The sequence below is a fragment of the Pocillopora damicornis genome, chromosome 8, assembly GCF_964200805.1.
Source record: "Pocillopora damicornis chromosome 8, jaPocDami1.2, whole genome shotgun sequence".
Taxonomy (NCBI): domain Eukaryota; kingdom Metazoa; phylum Cnidaria; class Anthozoa; order Scleractinia; family Pocilloporidae; genus Pocillopora; species Pocillopora damicornis.
This window is the reverse complement of record NC_142677.1, coordinates 18039737-18062235: the sequence shown is the minus strand read 5'-3', so window position 1 is coordinate 18062235 and position 22499 is coordinate 18039737. Positions and strand designations below refer to the sequence as shown.

The following is a 22499-nucleotide window of genomic DNA, read 5'->3' as shown; positions in this document are numbered from 1 at the left end:
CATGGTACATCCTAACACCCTACAGCAGCGCAAGTAAAAAATGCAACCTCTGTGTTAAAGAAAAATTAACGAAGCGTTGCTACGTGATAGCTGAACAGAACATCTGAATTTACAGCCACGTCAGTTATGCAAATTTTACAGTGTATCAACGATGGTTACGAATATTCTTGTCATTAAAATCCCCTGAAGAGTGAGTTAATTACGAAACTGGCTTCTCGGGATGAAAGAGTAGTCTCTTTACATACATACATACATACATACATACATACATACATACATACATACACACATACATACATACATACATACATACATACATACATACATACATACATACATACATACATACATATATATATACACACACACACACACATAACTCTTTTTATATTTACGTCATTCCTTTCAAATAGGGTGGAAGAAAACGGAAAAAGTAAGAAACGAGCATTCTGCCTAAAGCAATAAAACTTGTGTACGCCTTGCGGTCCCCACTTCTCTATTGCCATCCGGGTTCTGTATTTACATATCTCCCAGAAGCGTTTGCGTCAGTTGTGTATGTTATTCCAGTGGATTACAAGAAACTATTAATGAAAATGGATGGCTGACGGGAAAAGGACATTCATGAAAAGATTAACTAAAGTAGTTCGGTCTGGGCATGGGGGGAGAATGGGTAGCATCAGTGCCAAGGAAGAGCCTGTTATAACAGATCGTTTGAAGGCCGAGGACTTTGTTTTTACAAAGGTTTGTACCGGTATCACTGATCACGATAGTTTGTTAGTAAGCAGTCGAGCACGAACGCAGAGTTCAACAAATTTAACACATCTTTGTGTTTGATTTTTATTTTTGCAGACTTTTCGTTATGGCTTTCCGTATCAACCAACTTGTATTGCATACGATCCTGTTCAGAGTATTCTCGCTCTTGGAGCTTTCGATGGCTCTCTTCGCATGTATCCTTATATACTGTAATTTATCTGCAGGACGCTTGCTAGCTTGACTTAATTAATTTGCTGACGTACGTCGCTTCAGTTGAACTTGTGAGGTTTAAGGCTTTGTACATCTCTGTAATAAATAGCACGTTTACTAAGTGTGTTTTCTCTTTTTCTTATCCAGACTACAAATGTTTACATGTGTAATCAATGTTTAAAGAACAAGTTTACGAGTTTGTTTTTTTGGTTTATTTGTTTCTATTTATATTCAAAAGATGTTACGTTGTCGACTTCTGCGACAATTACTAGCCGGATATAAGCTTTCATCTGTGTTGCCATTGTGAATGCTGCACGTCGTGATATGGTTCATGATTATTTTTTCTTGGTAGCTTTTAACTGAGGCAAGGTATAGATTTCTCAATGCTTTTGTGTGATAATTTTCTTTCATCAAGCATAGACCATGTTTTCAGGCTAAACTTGTTCATCCCATGCACCGATTAAATAATAGGGCAAAGAATCGATTCGCGCCTTGCATTATAGTTTTGGAACGTTTCTTATTTATTTTTGTTACGTTGCTTGTCTCCTACTTTATGGTCTAGTCAACAGACACACTACCAAAACTGAGGCCAAAGACTCATCGCTAGTCCTTGACTGTTTCTGAATTAGATTGGGACGAGCTGGTGTGGAATGCCACGTTCAACATGACAGTAGTGCCGCTGTCAGAGAACTTATATTCCTCATAAATGAGGTGATAAACACTTGTTCTTCTTTATTTGTCGATGACACACTGTCGTTTTATCCTAAAAGTATCATGCTCTTGCATACATTCTTTAGATAATTATCTAAAATAATGTGTCTCTGACACAAAGGTATCATCATGCATGCATTACTGCTCTGCATTTTAAGCAAGTTTAGTAAATTTTGCAGTGAATTTTGGTTCAGTGAGGATGACAGTCCTTTTTCATCTTGTATACTAATGTCCTGCACATTGAATTTCATCCTTACACCCTTAAAAATAATTAACAGGAACGTTTTTTTTATTTCCATTAATATGCATGAAAAAAATTTCACACATCTTATTGGCTAAAAAAAAATGCATTTTTAGGTAACATGAGTGCAGTTTTAACACCAGTGCAAATAAAGTCAAGATTGATTCAATTTTAGCACACTTGCTAAAATTTCATTTGTCTTGACTCTCTGTGATGCATTTTTCATTTAAATTAATAACAAGTAATAACATGATTTCTTGTATAATTAAGCACTTGTAAATCTTTCAAAGACTTCAAATTGCACTTGCTCTTATTACTTGTGCTTAACACCAATTTTCACCCAAAATCATGTTGTCACCTATACAAACTACCTGTTGTCTTAACTATGTAATTAAATTGTTGGGAGAAGTTACATTTTTCACTTAATTCTCCTAAATGTTAATTTTTATCCCCATAACTTCCATGAGCGACCAAGACAGAATTTTCCCTTTATATCAAGCAGAATAGTGATGAGAATGAAGTTAAATATCAATTAGGAGGTCACAAGTTGATTCAATATCAAATTCTCTGAACTAACAACATAAAAAATGTACATGGCAGATAGTAAGGAGAGTGGAATGGGTGATTTAACTATGAACATCACCATGGGAATCTATGTGGATCCCCAATTTGAGTCAATATATTTGTACTGTCTAGATCTAATTTAATTACGAACTTTTTTTGTTTATGTGTTTGACTAAATATTCTTTTTTTCCAAGGGAGCTTTGATAAGTCTTTGTGAAGATGACTACATTCACTTGTGGAATTTGCGACAAGCCCAACCTGCCCTTGTGCAATCCTTGCGGTTTAATCGTGAGAAGTAAGTTTATAAACTTGTGTTAAAGACAGTTTCAATTTCTGTAATAAATCTATGCTTGCATGGTAGAACAGAGGGAGAATATGGGCCCTTGGTTTTCCTTTGCATGAAAAGATGGTAGTCAAAATTTATCATGTACCTCATATATGCTTGTGCAATGATAGCCTCAAAGAGGCAAGAGTTTGATCAAGGGTTGGGCCTAGGTACCAAGCATGGACACTTAGGGTCCCTTTGCACTTTTGGATCTGCTGGTGAATTAGTAAGCTTGCATAGATTGTACAATCATGTACATTCACAAATGTGAAGAGAATGGGGTATGTATTCTGTATTTAGCCAGAATTTTGAGGAAAAGGAGGTAATTTTGAGATGTGGAAAGCACCTGTTGTCATGGTGTGTAAAATGGCCCCTTATATGTTAAATTGTTTAACCCTTAACTTCCAAGATCTTATCATTAACTCTCCTTACTCTCTTCCACAAAATTCCTATGATGTATCTTGAGAATGTGGTATTGTATCAACTAGTTCTTAATTGATATTTTTCTTTATTGTTATCACTTGTCTGCTTGATATTGTATTGACACTGTTATGAGAAATTTTTTCTTGGTTGCTCATGGGAGTTAAAGAATTAAACCTGAATGTTAAGCATGGGAATCTTGTAGCTTCATGCCTAAGTTTAGGTTGAGTGTAACCCTTCCACAATGTTCTCGAAGTGCAAAATGTCCTGTGTTGTGATTTCAGAACAGTTGCTAATTTTGTTGTTTCTTCCATGTTCAGATTAACATGCATGCACCTTCCATTTTCTTCAAAGTGGCTGTATGTTGGTACAGAAAAGGGAAATATTCATGTTGTAAATATTGAGAGCTTTGAGCTATCAGGATACACAATAAATTGGAATAAAGTAATTGAAATGTGAGTACTGTTACACTTTAAAAAAATTACAGAAACAATAGCACCTTGAATATTTCAGGTTGGTTATAATTCCAAGTTTTTAATTGGTTTTCTGTTTTGGTTGATTGGTTTGTTTCACTATGTTCATTGGCTGGTTTAAAGAACTTAAACCACCCTTGTAAATAGAATAAAAAAGATGGTATTATGTTTTAAAGCTTGGTAAGAAATAGTGAAAGATATTTTTTGTCTTGTCACAAGCATGGGACAAAGACAAAATTCTAAGTCCTCATGAGGAACTAGAATTCTGGAATTCTTAGTCTTCATGGGGACTCTATTTTTTTCTGTCCCACACTTGTGACAAGATGAAAAATATCTTTCACTATTTCTTACTGAGCTCAAAACTTACCATCTTTCCTATTCTGTTTACAAACATGATGCTATGGACATTGCTAATCCAGCAGTATGCAGGATGTGTGTCATATGAACCTCATTATAGACCTCCTTCATCATTGAGTCCTTCTGGCTCAGTGGTAGAGAATTGGAGACCTTAAATGTGTGATTCAGGGGTGATGTCATAATTGCTCATGCTTCGTTAATTTTCAAATTATATGGAACAAAGTAAGAAACAAATAGAACTTGTTTCAGATTTTGACATAAAAGAGAGGCCATTTTAGGGATTTATCTGATTTTTTTTCTCTGGAATGTCGTTTGTAGAAAATGTAAGTCCCACCCAGGTCCAGTTGTACATATAAGTGGTAATCCAGTGGACCCAAATAAGGTAGGAGCCAATGGTCAGTTACTCTCTGCAGCCCTACTACATCACAGAATTCATGTAGTCAAGAAAGTAATACTTCTCATCATTTCACTCTATTCAAGGAGCTACAGTCTATTAGAATGTTTATGGTATCCTTCCATCAACAAAACACCCCTCCTCTTCAACAAAAAGATATCTTTGGAAATTCCCCCCCTGCCATTGCACTAATTCTTTATCAAGGAATGTGGCACTTTGTTCATGTACCCACAATCAGCATCAAAATTAGTTGACACTTTGTGTTTCGAGAGTCCTGTTTAAGTGTAGAGTAACCCTCCTGTTTCTATCACACTCTTAATCATCAACGAGACCCCTCCTACCCCACTCACTGTTACCTGTGGAGTGCGGTAGGAGCTAAAAGTTCATGGAATCACAGTGCAATTGTTTTGAGGAATGAGGCAGTAAGCTAATTGGGGGTCAAGAAGGTTAATGTGTCAACAATTTTGCTGCCAGTTGTAGATAGTAATGGTGGGGAAGTGGGGGCAGGAAAGGTTTATTTTTCAATTAATTTGCAATAGTAGGTTACTTTCAAGCAAGTCTCTCAAACATTTCTGTCAAATGTTCTGGACTAGTAGTACATGTGTATGGATTGTATGCTGGATCTAAAGTTTTTATGTTTAGTTCATTTATATTTACTGTTTGATAGATTCATGCTATAAATATTGATCCCTTTTTGAAATTTGTGTATTTTTCAGTTGCTTCTAGGTTTTGAGTCTGGCATCGTTGTTGTTTGGTCCCTTAGAGGGAAGGTTGTAGAACACAGATGTGTCTGTTCTCAGGTGAGTTGTTAAGGGTGAAACTAAGTTAGGATTTTTCAGTTGGGTAGATATTTAGAGGAAATTACATCAATGACATATACCTCTTCACCTTGTTTCGCCATTGGCTAGAGGGTGGTTACTAACTTTTGATCTTAATGTTTGATTTAGGAATAATATTATAGGAAAAAACTAGATCCTAATCACTGGTAGGGCCAGGTCAAAGGGATAATATAATATTTTAGAAGAGGAAGATCTCTGCCTTCATATGTGTCAGGTTGAGAATGTAACTGCAATGGTTCAGGCTGTATATACACCAGATACCTCACTCAGACACTGACTACCTCACTCGCACTAAACAGACTTAAGATTTTCTCTCCCATTCCTTTTCACTTTGCTTTCCTCGATGCTGTAAGCTTTGCTCTACTGCTGCAGTTTTTTAACTAATTTATCATGAAATATGGCATGTTTTTCTTCAATCCAAATAGCCAATGACCTCAGCATATTGGTTGAATGATGGAAAACAGTTCATTTGCTCTCACAGTAATGGTGCTTTAACAGTATGGAATCTCAAAAACAGTGACAAACCAGTTGAGACATTAACTCCACATGGTAAGGAATGTTTTAGCCAGCAGGCACATTTAATAACTTCTAAATGGGCAGATCAGTCAACTTCCACAAAACCCACTTGTTCACTGTTGCAACCCTGTACCAGAAGATAACCTGCCCTCCTATTTAAGCTTAAAATCAGAGGAAAAATCCAAAATACCCCCTGAAAATGTGAGCAGCCACCTATGAGAGTGTCCATGTGTAAGAATGTGTAAGTTTGCTCAGAGTTTGTTATGAAGTTCCAACCAGCCGCAAGTTAGAAGCTCACTGCTTACAAGAGTGTCCACTGAGAGAGCTCTCAGATGTTGATAAACAAAGCCTTAACAATAGATTTGAAGTCATAGTTTGTGCACAGAAGTTCTGACATCTTTTAAACCAAACAAATTTATTGTCTAAGGTAAGAGTGACAAAGGAAGACCATGTCAACCCATTTTCAAGGTGCAGTGGTTGGCAGTCAGTTCAGGGTATGTGCTTTATTTAACCCTTTGGCTCTAAGAAGGTGACTATATGAAACAGTCCTTGACAATGACAATAAAAATGTAAGCAGACAGTTGATTAGAATAAAAAAAGTTATTCACATGCAATTATGAAATGTGTGGCCGTAAGCTGAGGTTTTATTAAGATGGTTCTCCCATGGTGAAATTAGACTATAAATGGTAATAGAATTGTAATATGTAAATTGCCTTTCTAAATGAATGTGCCTACAAATGGGTAGTGTTCAAACAGTGGTCTCAATTTTTCGCAATGTTGGAAAAAATGTGGTAGAACACTGTAGTCCGAGTACAAGGTTTTCAGCAAGAATAAACTTTATATTTCTGTTAAGAATTACTAGATATTATACTGGAAGGCACTCTTTCTCACCTGGTTGTGTAGTGTTTTGGTTCTACTTGCTATGCATTTTTTTGTCAAATTTGGCTTGGATGTCTCCCTACCATCCATTCAAAAGTTGAATTTTCATTTTAAAATTGAAGATATTTAATGTTTGTATTTATAATACAGTTTGTGCCTTTGATATCCTTCAATTTTTTAGGTCTCTAGCATCATATCAGCTCAATTCAAATTTGTTTGCAGAGATCCATTGATGATATTCTCAGGAGGGACATGTAGCAGCAAGAAGAAAGCACTGACATTAATGCAAGGAAGTCGCTCCATAAAAGTTCTGTGCACAGACACTGTGGTGGACTTTGTTTGTATCAATTCTACTCCATGGGGAGAAGGTAACTTGCCTAAGCTTCATGCATTATTGATAATATTAAATTCATCAAAACATGACTGATACTAACAACAGTATTCATGATCATGTGTTTTTTCCTTCTTCAAAATGTTGCTACAAAACTAACTGTTAATTAAAAGTAAAAAAAACTAACTCCCATCTCTTCAGTACTAATTAAAAGAAGTTACTCAGGCTTCCTTCTTAAAAGATGTAACATTTCTAAATTACCTTAAGTTAGTCACTCAGTATTATACAGTTTCCCACCCATACCCCAGCCATTACCACAATGGATTGATTCCAATTCTGTGATCAGTCTCAAAGACTAATAAAAGCAATTACATGTGTACTGATAGTGCCAGGTCTTTTTCAAAGATTGCACAAAAACTGCATGAAAGTATTGAACATTGTTACAAAGTGTCTTAATGGAGACTGGCTGAAATTAGCACTTGAACTTTCCTTTTAAGAAAATAATATCAAGAAAATTACAGCAGAGCTGGTGTGGCTTCTGCTTGAAGGCTTCATTGTACACAAATTCAATATTTTTCTGTGATCATTCTGACTTTCACTCATGAGGTCACCTTCCACTTTACTAACCTTTAAAATAAGATTCTGCATAAGTTTTTTAAGGCTCTGAGTTCAGCTTTTCAAGAAAACTCCTACACTCCTAGTGCCTTCTTCTTTCTATTGCAGATGTACAAGATCCTAAAGCTGTGGTTGTGTTAACTCCTGTGAAGCTGATGGTGTTTGACTTACTCTCAAGTTCTGCAAAGTATGTTATGCACATTAAGTATTAATTGGGATGGAAACTTGCTGTCAGTAGTTTGGAGTGGCTTAAACCTTTGCACGTTAACATAAGTATGCCTTCTCCAAACCCTTCTCTATACGTTACCTGTGGTACTGATGAGGAGAGAACTTGTTCAGCTACTTGGAGCTTCAAATTGGTTGATGATTGTTTCCTTTTAATTATTCTTGTGGCCCTTGTCCCTTTTAGCTGCTACACATTTCCTTGTATATTGGTTGTGAAAATTTGTCCTTAGAACGGGAAAACAACTTCTACATGATAAGTTTGAGTATTCTCATCACCTGTTTGCTGGATATTGTATGGATATTAAAGGGAGAAGTTACATTTTAATCACTTGTGGGAATTAATGTTTGATTCTGCAATGATACAGTAAGGAGATGCTTGCCTCTCTCAGGGTAAAAAATATTTAACACTGTTTTAGAAAAATGATTGATCACATGCAACATTTTTTGGGTCCAATTTTCCTTAGTCAGAAACTGAATTTCCTTTTGTGGCAAAGCAATGTAGAAATAATAGGGGAGATTCTAGGCTCTTAGAACTTGATTTCTCTTACTGGGCATATGGCTCTAATAGGCAGTATAGATGTGATATAAATCATTCCCACTAATGTAAATTTAAACTGGTTTTACCCTTTTGTTGTGTGGGTAAGTTGGTTTTTAAGATGACAGCCCTTTTGTATCTTGAAGTTGCAATGAAATTCTCACTTGATTTTGGGACAATAAATGTTACAGGTCTGCTGCAATAGAAGTACCTTACACATTCAACATCCATGAGTCTCCAGTCACTTGTACACAATTTTACAATGAGTGCCCAAGGGACTTAATTGTGGCATTGGGGTCAACAGCTAGCAGTCGCACACGAAAAAGACAGTTGCAAAGGGGAGAAAATACTCAGGTTTGTACCTGTTTTTGTGATAATCTAGTGCCCTGCATTTTGATCATATCTTATGTTTTCTTTCAACTTTACACACTCTGTTGCTGCTGAAAGTAACAATGACAGTGGACAGAATCTTGGTTTAGTGATCAGAAGCTATCATATTGAATAGATAATGAAAGATGGTAGTTTCAAGACGCAAAAATGTTGTTCAGTTGTCATAAGTGTGGGACAAAGACAAACGCCACAAGGACTTATACTTTATACAGTTCAATACTCTTTACCACTGATCCACAGAGGGTTTTTTCTAAGCTAGGCCATATTTGAGGTTCATTCGAGCATCTTTCATACTTCTTGGATCAGCAATATTGAAAATGTCTTGACTGTAAATTAATAAAGAAAAATACTAACTATTCAGCTGATTGGTTAGATGATATTTGTCTATTTCATCATTTAGTTTAATTGTAAAGTTATAACATGCAAGAAATTAAAACACTCATTACAGCTATCTCTTTGCATGTTTAACAAGGTGTATAGGAACTGTATTTATATTATATGTCCAGGTATTCCTGAGGTAAATCTAAGTGTTCTGATGGGTTCTTACTTAGTCCATAATTTGTCATATGGACTGTTTCCACAGGAACGGTCATAAGCCATGTATTTTGGTTGTGAAAGCTAGCTTATTCAAAAGAAACATGTTTGGTCTGATTGCCATGCACTAAACTGCTTAATAACCTTGCTTGCTTGAGCCGATTGAGGAAGATTGGTCCTTGGTTGTTTTTGTACAAACTTCACTGCACTTGGTCTGTACTGCCGCAACTTCGGGCCAATATTCCCCAGAACAACCGTTGCACTCAGTTAATAAGAAGTTAATCAAATCAGTCCACATGTTAAAATTTTTTTTTTGTTAAGGCCTGGCCTATAGCTGGAGGTCTTGTGGGAGAAGCTCCAGAGAAGAGCACCACTGAGCTCATAATTACTGGGTGAGGATTTTACTTTCTCTGTAAATTACACTATATTAAATTCTTAATTTTTTCTAGAAATGAATTGAATGTTGATGACTAATCTCTGAGACAAAGTTGAGGAGATTATTTCACAACATTCACTTAGCCTGAGCTGAGGCTCTTAACTTTTTTAGTGTAATTGTTTGCATGATAAATAGTCTAAAAACGTGAATTTTATGAAATTTTCTATTCATTGCACTTGTCATTTGTCAAAAAAAAAAAAACATAGTTTGGCAGAAATATCAAGCAGGTCTGTCAACTGGGAATGACAGAAGCAAAAACTGAATGAAACTAGATAGTTGCAGTGCTTGTGTCAACTTCAGTTGGAAGGAAGTGTTGAGCAGGGTTTAAATGTCTGAAGAGGAGCTAATTGTCACCACTATAATCTGGAGAGTTTAGCCCCCCCCTCTATTATTTTGTGTGGGGTGATTAGAGAGAGATGTGACAGAATTCTCAACCAATCAGTTGAGAGAATGTCTAAAATCACTTGAGTAATCATGATATGATATTAAATTTACACATGACCCTCCCTCAATTCCAAATGGTTACAAGTATGTAATTAATTCTTTGTGGCACTGTTTTTGTTCCAACAAAAACAGTGCCACAAACCCTGATAACCCTTGCTATTAATCAAAACTTCATCCAAGAAATTGCAATTTTTCACATTCTATAGCATCATAGTTATTTATCATTAAAAAACCACCTTCATTTGTTGTAGTCATTCTGATGGATCTGTAAAGTTCTGGGAAGGTTCATCAGGTTAGTTTTACTCAATTTAACTGTATAATATTGTCATGATACACTATAGCTTGGCTGGATTAATTATGTTAAACCAAAGTGATTGCAACGGCCAATCAGAACATAGAAAATAGGACAAGGAGCCAATGAGAACTCATTTAAAAACAAGCTAAAGAAACAGGAGTGACCAAGCAGGACTGTTTCTGTTTTTTGTTTTATCTGATTGGTGGAAAGGTTGTCGCTAGTTTCTTGGTCATTCTTAGAATGAAGTAAGGAAAAAACCGTTGCAATCCCCTATTACTTGAAACACTCCCCTTAAAATTTTCTCACTGACTAATGAAAGGAAGCAGGTTTAGGTGCTAAGAAAGTTAAAGAGTGGGGGAACAAACATATATGGCTAATGCATTGCATGTCAGCTTTCAAATAGTGATCTTATCTTTCTGTCCTATTTACTCCAACAGCGGTCTTAAAATGTCTCTACAAACTTTCAACAAGTAAAATTTTTGAAAAGAGCACAAATGCAGTCGAGAGCGGTGACGCCAATGGCCACTCTGAAGGCAGTAGTAGCGGTGAACATTCTCCACCCTCCGTGGTCGACATTGATTGTTATGCTGTCAACATGGTAGAACTGTGTGTTCGAAGTCGGACACTTCTGGTGGCTGGCACCAGCCATGTTATAGTTTATCAGTTCAGCCTTGTTGAAGAGACATTAGAATTAGTGGTAAGGTTTTGTCTGATTTACTTTGCTTTCATAAGCTTTTAAAACGTTGATTAACTTAACAGTGTAAAAGCCACATAACTTTGATCGACTTTTTCTTATTTGGTGAAAACAACGAGAAAGTGCGTAAGGGATTGCAAACTGAGTGTCAAGTTTGTGCAAAGCAAGAAACTTTACAAGATTCCCGGAACTCCAGGTTATATTTAGCATCGAGAGGGAGGGTAATCTACAGTAAATGGTTAGAACTGGAAGAAAGACGGTTTACGATTAACCCAAAATGATACATCGTTTAAAGGAAAAATTTTCATAGTTAACTTATTTTACGACTTACGGTTAAAATAAGTCAATTTTTACGCCCAACAGCTAAATTTTTTCGACCGTTTTACTTCAAACGGTTACCCCATCGAGATCCACAAGGAACAGTCCTTTCTGTGGTGTTATTGTCACCTGAAAGGGGGGGGGGGGGTTGATTGTGAAAACATGTAGTCCCTTTCTCAGAAGACAGTCAAATTTGAGACTTAATTTGTTCCCTCAGCTGTTTACAATCACTTTACAGGATTGACAGCCAAAACTTTTGGCCTTGAATAATTACTCTATTTGAAGGTGCAATAATATTAATGCAAAGAACACCCTTAATTTCAATTATCAAAATGAGACTTCATACAGATTATTCTTAGCATTTGATTTAGACAGCGCAAGTAGACTTATGTATTTTGTATGTTCTGACACGATGTTCTGTAAATGGCTTTAGCAACTTGACGTCAATCTTCTGTTTGACGCGGGTATGGATGGGTCACCAGACTCCGACCTGTTCAGTCCTACTGAAGATAAAGGAGAGGGACAGGCACACAGTCCTACGCCACTCTCTATGACTGTGAACTGTCCCACCCTAACTTGCAAAACTGGTTTGTACAAGAGATCGCCAGGATTCCAACCCACACTCTGTTGCATGATTCCATCAGCGAGCTGTGATATCGTGCCTCTCAGCAACATGGCAATTAGCTCAGAGTTTGGAGTGTAAGTTGAAACAAACTGTTTCTTTACGTAAGAGTTCATGAATATCTTGTGATTGTCTGATGCGTTCATTAACGATTTTTATCTTAAGGTAGAAAATAAGTGATTCTAAGTGAACTCTAATTTGTCACTCACATAAAAATATCATCTTGATCATTATGTTCCTTTTATCATATTCAGTTTGAGTCTCCACAGGCGTAAGAGCCGGCAGAGGGGTTGTTAGAGGGTGGAAATAGTATAAGGAGATATCAAATTTTCTGCAAAATCTTTTAAATTTATGCGACAAAGACATTCAAGTTTGTAAAAGTAATTTTGAAAAAAATGAGTGAAGGAAACTCTTCTCATTTTATCACACGACATATGACAAAACATATATACCGGAAAGAAATCCAACTCATGATCGAACAATGACTTCCAAAAAGGAGAAGTGGACAAAATACCGGAAATATAGTGTAGCTCCTTTAAATGCTGGTCACATTTCACACTGAATTTTACAGATCTGAAAGTCTTCATTTTAAATGGGACAGTTGATAGATCTCAAAATACGGATAGTGTTGTAATTTTGCTATATGTTTTGAATCCTTTACAGCATATCCATCAGCAATGGGCCGTCATTAGCACTGGTTGACACAGTTCAAAAGAAACTTATTACTTTGTTGTCAGCTCAAGACATGTCTGGTAAGGAAATCTTCTGAGTCATATAATGTTTACGATATTATTGAGAACACAAAATGGTTTTCACTTCCTGTGGTAAGATTTTATCAGTCTGTGTCTTTTCCCACCTTTTTTTTTTGTTTTGTTTGTTTATTTTTTCAATATTTTGTTTGTTTGTCGAAAAAAGCTACGAGCTTGTATGCGCTGAGAGGAGGCCGCGTGCCGAGCGCTTGGTCCTTCGCTATTGTTCTGCGTTCGAGAAATAAGTCGTTTCCTCGCAACTGTGCATCGAGGTCCTTGAAAAATTTTTTGAGCGTCTCGAAAGTCGCTTTTCGATTCTCGAAACTTGAGCGTCGTAAGTCACGAATCGAGTATCGGGATAAGACTGTCAGCTTACCTTTGATCGGTACTGTATGTCTTTTTGTAAAAGTTATTTTAATTTTTTCTGTTGTTGAGAAAGCTACGAGCTCATAACTACTGGGAGACCCGTCTACTGCTCAGTACATGTTATTTGCCCCTTGCATTATAGTTTCCTTCTTAGGCCTGGTTTGGTCGCGTCTCGCAGTGAGGGGAAAATTAGATTCAGGTTTGGGAGGACAGTATGCTGCTTTGGTTTGTCTTAACACTACCAATGGCGATATTCCTCAGCCTGACATGCTACATGGGCCAATGAACATCTATGTATACTTATCTTTTTTTTTTTTTTTTTTTTTTTTTTTTTTTTTTTTTTTTCAGCTGTGACAGAATCGCCATCGTCATCTGCCAATTCTGTTACAACTCCTGTGACAACTGGCACCCCCATTACATTTACCATGAACACTGATGGTTCAGGGGGGGAATTCCACGTAGATCTTAGTTCAAAATCAGAGAGAAGGAAGAGCCGTCCTCCTCGCCCACCTCCCCTGGCGAGGCGGCTAAGCAAGGCGGGTGGTGACGGACAGGGCGAAAGTGATGCTGTCGATGGGATTCGACAAAGATCAAGTAGTGTTGCGAACATGGATAGTGGCCCCCCTGACAGCATCAGCTGTGTGCGCTTTGCGTGCACTTTTACCCGAAAGAATGGTAAGTAGAAAACTAAACGAACAAGGTTCTCAAACAAAAATTTATAATGGTAATACGACTGAGTGGAGGTTAATTGAGCCTTCTTAAGAGCCATTCCTAGGGTCATTTTGTGGTAAACTGCGGATGTTTAGCCAGAAATTCTTGACGCTTGCCGTCCCTTCTTAGCACTTCGAGATATACGCACGGTTTATTTTTGACGAAACATATTCCTGCTCAACGATGATATACAGAAACAATAGAGTATATGTTCGCAAGCGTCATAATTTTTTTGGGCCCAACTCAAAGTCATTTTAGGCGGAACTGCTGACCGAGGGTTAAAATGATCTCCGGGTCGGGCCCCAGAAAATATATGTGCCAAGAACACAAACTGTATTGCTATTGTTATCACTTTTGAGGGCATTAGAAAATAAAAACTGGTAAAAATGACGACAAAACAGTCTGAACAATCGCGAAAGCGTGCGAGCGTATTTTAACTGGAAAACTGGAAAAAAAGGAATGGAATCGTTTAAAAAAATAGCTGGTAATTTAGTGTTAACAACTGAGTTGAAAGCGTAAATTGACCACCGTAAAGAGTAAAAAAGCTGACGTTTCGGGCGTTATCCCTTCGTCAGAGCGATTGACGTTTCGAGCATTAGCTCATCAACCTGAGTATTAGCTGACGTTTCGAGCATTAGCCCCACGTCAATCGCTCTGACGAAGGGCTAACGCCCGAAACGCCAGTTTTTTTTACTCTTTACGGTGGCCAATTTACCCAGTTGTTAACACTAAATTATCTCTTATACTCTCTCACCGACGCAGCACCACAGTTTCTTTAGAAACTTACCCCCTTTGTTCGTTTAAAATAATAGTTGACCTAGCCTCGATCGTGTCTCCGAGACTGAGAGAACACTTTCGCTTACAGCGAGTTAGCAAGAACCAGTTATAATGAAGAGTGCTGTATTTTCGGCCTTTTTAAATACGTTAATGTTCTTTTTTGTTTTTGTAGACAATTTGATCAGCCCCTGTCTGTGGGTTGGAACAGCCCTCGGAAATGTTTTTGTTGTTGTTTTGAACTTGCCCGTTGGAGATCAGAGAGAGTCACAGCCGGTATTAACAATTACAACAGGTAACAGAATATTCTGTACTGAAATAAAAGCCTAAAGGGATGCACTCGTACGTGGCCCATACGTTGGCCATCAGGCGTCATTGCCATTTTCACAACAAGATTCCATGTTGAAGTGTGTCTGTTCAGTAACAGGTCACAAATGACGTTACACTGCGGTAAGAACAACGGTGACCTCATCTGTGCGTCAGTTCTCCAATAGATCATTCTTAAGAACCAAGGCGTGTACCAATCAGCTAATCATTTCATTGAGATTGCGATGAGATTACAATACGCATGCGTAGTCCTTATTAACCATTCTCCATTCTTCTGCAGGAACGCTATGTCAGCCTAAAGCCGGTATGATCCTGAGCATAGATATACTGGATGGCCAAGGACATCTCTTTCCATCACCATTTCATTTCTGGAAGGAAAACGATTCACACCATAATAAGAGTAAGAGTTGGAATTATTCTGCTTTTTACTTCCGTAAACCGTGACGTTCTGACAGGCTCCTTATCTAGTGCTTCAGATTTTCTAATAAGCCTTTCTCCAGCGTATTCCCGCAACATATACTACAAAATTTGAACATAAGAAAAATGAAATGCTACAGTATGCCACACTTATACTTTCCGGATGTTATTCGATTGGGTTTAAAAGTTTATTCATGAAAGAGATTTTTCAAAGCCTGCTCTAGTGTTTGTAGAGAAACATTTTATCCTAATTCATACAGTAGTTATAGTGCGTTCCACTTCGCTGTAATTGTTTCGTTGCATTGCATCATGGCTACTTTTGAGTGTGGGAAATGGAAGGAATGCATTATTGGTTTGGGAACACATTATCTTGAAAGTTTTATCTTTCGTATAGAAAAGTGTATGAAGCCTAGACTTCAAAAGTTACCGTAATTACTCTTCTTTACCACTAGGAAACTCTTTGTTAACAAGAGAAGTTTTCGATAGACATTTTGTTGCTATCTGTACAGAAAGAGAAGCCAAGGTTAGTACTGGTACATTTTAAAAAAATGTCAACAGTTCAGTAGACTCTTTCGCTTTGAAGTTGCATCTTACATTTTTTTAGTATAATATTGAAGCGGTTGCCACTATAGATCATTCAAGGAATGTCACGTTTCTTGTCATGTCATGTTAGCTGAGATGATTCAATGTGGCCTCATACGAATATTGGCGCAATTATATAGATATTAATCCGAACCATTACAATTTTTCCAAATTTGATTGATGCATTAGCTGCTTTATTTTTCACTTATTGTTCTGCAGAGTTGTAATCGGACAGTGTAATCGGACCGTGGGCTGTAATCGGATAGTCAAAGCAGCCAATCTTACTAAGTCCACTCAGCTAAATTCACTAATCACAAAATTGATCACAACAACCGTAGTAACAACCACTTACTCTAAAGTTGCAATTGATATTTCGTGAAAAGTTTGCTGTGTTACTGCAGACGTTTTGGGAAGTGAAGCTTGATTCCGACTCAAGCAATGCCTGTTCCTTTAAAAACGTTCTAAGAAAGCTTTGTCTTAAGAGTGCTAAACTGGACTATGCTTAATGAAACTCAGTTGTGGCGCATCAAAAGGGCGAGACAGCGGGCAGGAGAATCGGCTAGCAAATACAATTTTTACCTAGTTTTCTGCTTGTAGATACTTCACTTAGCAGTTATTGTCACACAGTGTTCCCTAGTGGCCTGCGTAGAAGTTTTTAGGGACCCATATTCGTAACGTCTTCGAAGGAGGAAACCAAGCCACAGTATCTTAGGATTAGTTGTTGGCGGGAGGAAATATTATCCTTTGTTTAATCTTCAGGTTTACTCTTTACCCACGTCACATACGAATCCAAAAAGTTTCTCTGAGGCAAATCTAGTCGAGGACTTGGCAGTGTTACTCAAAGCAGCGGCTGTTGTTGTTCAAGGTAAGTGAGAGTTTTGTGCAAAGTTGTTTTATCTTTATACAAGTCAGGTTATTCAATCTTATTACTTGCTGGTGTAGTTACACGTGGCGCTTTGAAGCCTTTTTGAGAGAAGCAATAGATCCTCGGATACCTTTCTGTAATCTTGAATAGGAGACAGAGGTTATAAGGCCTTCGCTGCCGCGAAAAGGAACTTTTCTTTCCCCTCCAAATTCACCTCGTTTCGTCTCTGCATATTTCAACTTTTTTCTGGTTTTACGTGGACTTGTTTCAATATATCACTGCTATATAACCTTGAATATAGCGAACTGTTCGTCATATCAAACCATAGCTGCTGGAGGCTTGACGTCTTCGCCCTCTACCTTTTTTTTTTATTAAAGGTAGCAGCTGCTTATTGTGTCTGAACAGTCTTGGAAAGCTGCTTGCTCTGAGTCTGCCTAACCTGTCACCGCTTATGGACGTGGAGTGTTCGTTTCTTATGAAAGATTACAGGTAGGTCTGGTGCTGTAAGACTGCGTGCGTGCGTGCGTGCGTGGATGCTTGCAGATGTATAATTGAGCGTGCTACCTCGTATAGTACTGCAGGTCAGGCCAGGCGTTCAGAGCCACTGTGACCTTGCGTATTTACGAGTGAGATAGAACATCCATGTAACACTATGATGGACTACAAAATAGATTTGGTGCTAGGAACTCATTTAAGAGTAGGTGTCAACGCGTGCGCTTGTGGGCAATTTTTTTGTAGCATGTCAAGCTACAGGACTCTTCGCGGGCTCGCAAGTTTTTCTGTAGCATACCGTAGAATGTACCATTGAATGTTCTTTTAATATTTTAAATACAAGCTTACACTTGTTTTATTTTGTTTCAAGATTTCTTAGGACGCTTGTGTTCTCTGAGGACGCTCAAGCAGTTATTTTGTGCTCCCCGTTTGAAATTCAAAGGCTCTCGATGTTTGCCAGACCAGGGTGAGTGTTAAGGTTTGAACAGATCAGCCTGGTTATAACCTGAGTGCTGAGTTAGGCTCAAAGTGTTTGCCCTTGGTTCTCGTGGTTCATGAACAAGAGTTGTGGCAGCTGCTAGTATAGAACCATTCTATACGTGGGTGCGGGAGCTATATCATTTTAATATTCCTCTTTCTTGTTTGTTTGGGGAAAAATGATCCTAGTGAATGGCAACGGGTTAGTAAGCCAAGTGACGTAGCCGAGGGTCTCATAGTTGTTAGCTCTACGTAAGTTTCTTGATTTAAAATTTGGTTTAATGCAATGAGAAAATCGCACGACTGCAGATGAAAGTGAGAAGGAAAACGAGAGTTTGGTGATATTGTAACTGGAGGCTACTTATTGATCAATTGTGGGAGTTTGAATAGGCTTCCTGTGAATCCAGTTCAGTAATAATTTTGTATCTTTTCCAGAATGTTAACAGAAAATCAGGGTTCGTTGTTCCGTGCCATGGAGACACCCGAACCCCCAAGTAAAGGTTTCTTCAGCAGCTTATTCAGCACTGCTGTATCACCTCTTGATAGAGAACAGCTCTGTAAGTATTTCACATCCACGACATTCAAGGTTGTTGAATGTTGAGGAATGTAAAATTCATCGGTCATAAGCGTGACACGAAGAAAACATTTGAGTTTCTCTAATGGCACCTATTAACTCAATATTACGGGTTGGTTACTTTACTACTATAGATCGGTAGCCTTATGGACTATATCATGCACTTATTGAATGAGTGGGTAGGCCAACACGGGAGATATTTAGCTCGAGATCATGACGTACATTATGTCGTTAAACTCTTTAATTTCCTTATATGGAGTGTCGATTCTGTAGACGAGTAATAGAGAAAGAGAACCTACTTTTTATTTCTCACCAGTTGGAACAGCCAGCGGGAGTGCGTCCCGCAGTTTGACCAATCGCTTCCATGGGCCAGGAATGGAAAAACTGCAGGAAACGTCTAGTGGATTGGCTGGTGTTCTGGCTAAAAACAAACAGGTTTGTATGAGATAGGGAGGCAATGATGGATCAGTAGCTGTAGTATGGAATTTATTTGGGAAAGACGTAACTTACCACTTGAAACAAGAACAGGTACAGAGAAAATAGGGTGTATTCTTCCACCGCTTCTTAGGGATATTAGAAGTTGTACGTTTACGAGGAAGGAACCAAGAGATCCTGTTGAAAGATCGTGGCAGATAGGATGAGATCAAGTTGTAAGGCAATCCCCTAATGACTGCACATTAGGAAATCGAATCCCTCGCGACACTGATAAGAGGCGAAAGCTCTCATCCCCTCCACTCTCTCACGATGACTCTTTTTCCGTTTACCCTTTTTAATACCTTCCGTTTTCCAGGCTCTTACAGAGCGGGGTGAGAAGCTTTCTGATCTCGAGATGAAGACTGCAGAGATGAATGTGCGAGCTAAGGCCTTCGCGGACGCTGCTCACCAACTGTCACTCAAATATAAGGACAAGAAATGGTATCAAGTCTAAGAATGCCCTCGCGTGTTTTTCACGCGCTCGTCCGTGTTTGTCACGCGGCTACATAGCAGTGATGCTAACCTTTGGATGACATTAGAAATTATTTCCCTGCGCATGTTGGAGGCATAAATGCTTATAGATGATTGCATGAATACAGAGAAATCGAATTCTTTGCGGCGCCTGGAGAGTTCGATTGAAATAGAATTTACACACGTGCGTAAATAATTGTTAACTTCTTTCGAGTTATCGGGCAAGGAGAGAAGCAGAAGACTCGCTTTAAAAATATTCAAACCATTAAGAAAATTATTTAAATGAATAATTAATCGTGTATTTTTGTAGTGTTTAAAGATGTAAAAGGGTTGTAAGCATTTTCATCAGTTTCTAGTCAACAGAGTAAACTTCTTGGGGCATCGTCCGAATTTTGTCATTGGTATGAAAAACTGAGAATAGGTGTTGAGATAGAGTACCAGATATTCAAAATTACAAGTAAACAAAGATTAGCGCAAGAAATCCTCGTTTTTGCCACATTATTGGTGGAATGTCTTCCCCAGTTGTAAGCCATTTGTCTGTGACAGTTTTTGCAATCTACGGTACTTGGCATCACAGTTTCAACGCCAGTTTCGAGCAGTTTTTATTTTAGTGGTCAATGTTCGATATGTAAGAAGACTGTTCTGTAAGAACTTGAATTCATTTGTGGAAACTGCCTGTAATTGATTTTGTGTTTTGCAAGCATACGTTCCTGGATTGAGGCTTGAAATACTTTCCAGAAAGTCCTGCGAAAAAAATCCCTTCTTATCTGCTTTCTTGAGGCGTGATAAAGAATTTCGATGCATAAGATAGATTATTTTCCACCCGTTTATTGTATCTTCCTGACTTCCTTCAATTTCCTGCAATGGAAATTTATCCGTTGTGTCTGGTGGTTTTTCCGCCGCGTTCCGATCGATTACCGAACTAATCATCGTGCTTCTTTCGACTCCCATTGATAGAAGACAGAAGATTAAAGATGCAGGCTTAGAAGTTCCTGGACAAACAGCTCCTAATCGGATATTTCTTCAGTTTGCATTTAACGTTGGGAAATATGAAATATCAGCTTTGTTTGTGTTCAGTTCGCATACACTTTCTTCAGAATCAAATCTAAAAACAGTTACACTGTTTATGTGGGTGCTCTGTTATAATTCATCCGAAACTAGAGCGGAAGATAGAGAACCTAAGCGTGACATACACATCCTAAATTGTACCCTCCTTGATGTAGATCTAAATACTGTTAACCCTTTTAATGTTGCATTTAATAATGCTTAAAGTGCATGACGACCATACGTACATCTGGACATATTGTAACTTGCATTTCTCGACAAGACAAAGTGTTATAATTCCAGAACTCTAACGTAACATTTAGCCATAAATCAAAATCTCTTATCTTCCCTTGTCAACTGGACCTACAAATGTAGAACGAACTTTCTGCTGTTAAAGTGATTTCTTTGTAAAGCTTTTAATCTTTACACCGATGCAAAAGTTCCATGCACCAGAACGTATCTACGACAATTTACAACATTGTTTATTGTTATGTACCTGTACATGACTTTATTATTAGCCATTAAAAAGCGCAAAATTTTTCAGTAAGGAAAAGAAATGATTTCGTTCTAGTTATGGATTATAGTAATTCGTTATAAAGATACAGATCAAACTTGTTTTTCTAAGAGATATTGAACAACGATATTTTAACAAGAAATCGATGAGATCTGTGATAAAAAATTATACACTATTTACACATTCTTTTGTCTCCCAAACGGCGGTGAAAGAGACTGCAATCATATAATCTCATAATTGAACCAACTTTCCATCTCTGCTCTGAGGATACGAGCCATATCGACCGCACTGCCCTCTTTTTTTTTAGAGTCAGTAAGTGAAGCTTAACCCAATACAAAAGAACTTGTGTTTTATAATAATAAAAAAAGCTTTTAAATCATTTAAGCTCACTTTGGCAAGCAGGAACGAAATGACGAATAAATGTGACGCATAAATTCCTTTAAGTGTCTCAGAGGCAGAGTTCTCGAATTCCGTACACACTCAAATACCTCCCCCCCTCCCCTCCCCCTCTCCTTCACCCTTTCCCTGACTTAAAACTCTAAATCAATCGCTCTGACGGAGGGCTAACGCTCAAAACGTCGGCCTTTACACTCTACGGTGGCCAATGTACGTCTTCAACTCAGTTGTTAACACTAAATTACCTGTGATACTCTCCCACCGACGCAGCACCAGTTTCTCTAGAGACTTACCCCCTTTATCTAAGTCAAAAAAATTGGGTAAAATAGTTGTGTTACAAAAACTCCATGCAAATTATTATATTTGTATTTGAAGGCCTTCAGTAGTTTCCTGTGTAAATTCTGTGGGTTCCTAAACCAAAGAATCTTGTACAGTTTAAAAGCTGGACGACATTTAGGCTGAGTTTTAGCAAGACAACTCCTATTGTTTTTCCCCCTTCATAATGGGCGCCCAACAGAGCAGAGTGGCTACCAGTGTCATGGAAATCACTGTGGTGGACTTGTTCCAGACGAACAACACTTGCTGCTTAACAACGGGATACTAACGGACAATCCTCCGCTGATGTTGCTGAGCGGCGCAATACATGGAAATGTGGAGAGAAGCGAGACCAATGACGATGACTGCGACGTAAACTACACTGAAAACGGGCCTGCTTGTCAGAAGGCTAAGCAGGGTCAGCAGTATTGCATTGAACCACTGAATAAAGAACGCGCACAGAACGACAAACCTCGTATTTGTCAAGGCAATATACTGGTAAGGGTAGAAGATGTTGATGAAGCGGTCCAGCGTGACGGTCAACTGACCGTTCAACGATGCCAAGAGAAGACAGAATCCAAGTCTGTAACGGACTTTCTCCATGACAGCACTAGATCCATGATTAATGTCGTAGATATACATCGCTTCGTAAACCGCACAGATGATGGTGTCTGTCACCGACATGCTGATCAAGAAAACCGCCGTATATCTCTTTCGCAGCTCTCTCGTCAGAAGAACAGCGATCGTCAAGAGAACATTCGAGAGCGTTCCAATCATACATATAACGCAACTGAATGCTGTCAGGGACATCACTTCTATCAGTGTCATTC

At 38.1% G+C, this 22499-nt stretch overlaps 1 protein-coding gene across 1 annotated transcript; it reads left to right on the top strand.

Annotated features, from left to right (window-relative positions):
* Positions 1–552: 552 nt before the first annotated feature.
* LOC113671788 (syntaxin-binding protein 5) lies at positions 553–21001 on the top strand. Its single transcript, XM_027188042.2, has 27 exons — positions 553–741; positions 850–947; positions 1593–1674; positions 2674–2774; positions 3545–3679; positions 4373–4436; positions 5165–5248; positions 5713–5836; positions 6231–6297; positions 6905–7050; positions 7737–7815; positions 8580–8742; positions 9634–9704; positions 10444–10484; positions 10925–11184; positions 11933–12198; positions 12785–12873; positions 13585–13911; positions 14897–15016; positions 15329–15448; positions 15918–15988; positions 16807–16912; positions 17290–17401; positions 17775–17870; positions 18317–18438; positions 18772–18890; positions 19246–21001. The coding sequence occupies exons 1-27, from the start codon at positions 598–600 to the stop codon at positions 19381–19383; spliced, it is 3345 nt and encodes a 1114-aa protein (XP_027043843.2). The 5' UTR covers positions 553–597; the 3' UTR covers positions 19384–21001.
* The last annotated feature ends 1498 nt before the right edge of the window (positions 21002–22499 follow it).

Coding starts and splice junctions, on each gene's coding strand:
- LOC113671788 (XM_027188042.2), top strand. CDS start 598: ATGGCTGACGGGAAAAGGACATTCATGAAAAGATTAACTAAAGTAGTT. Junction 2,775..3,544: donor TTGCGGTTTAATCGTGAGAA/GTAAGTTTATAA, acceptor TTCCATGTTCAG/ATTAACATGCATGCACCTTC. Junction 18,891..19,245: donor TTCTGGCTAAAAACAAACAG/GTTTGTATGAGA, acceptor TCCGTTTTCCAG/GCTCTTACAGAGCGGGGTGA.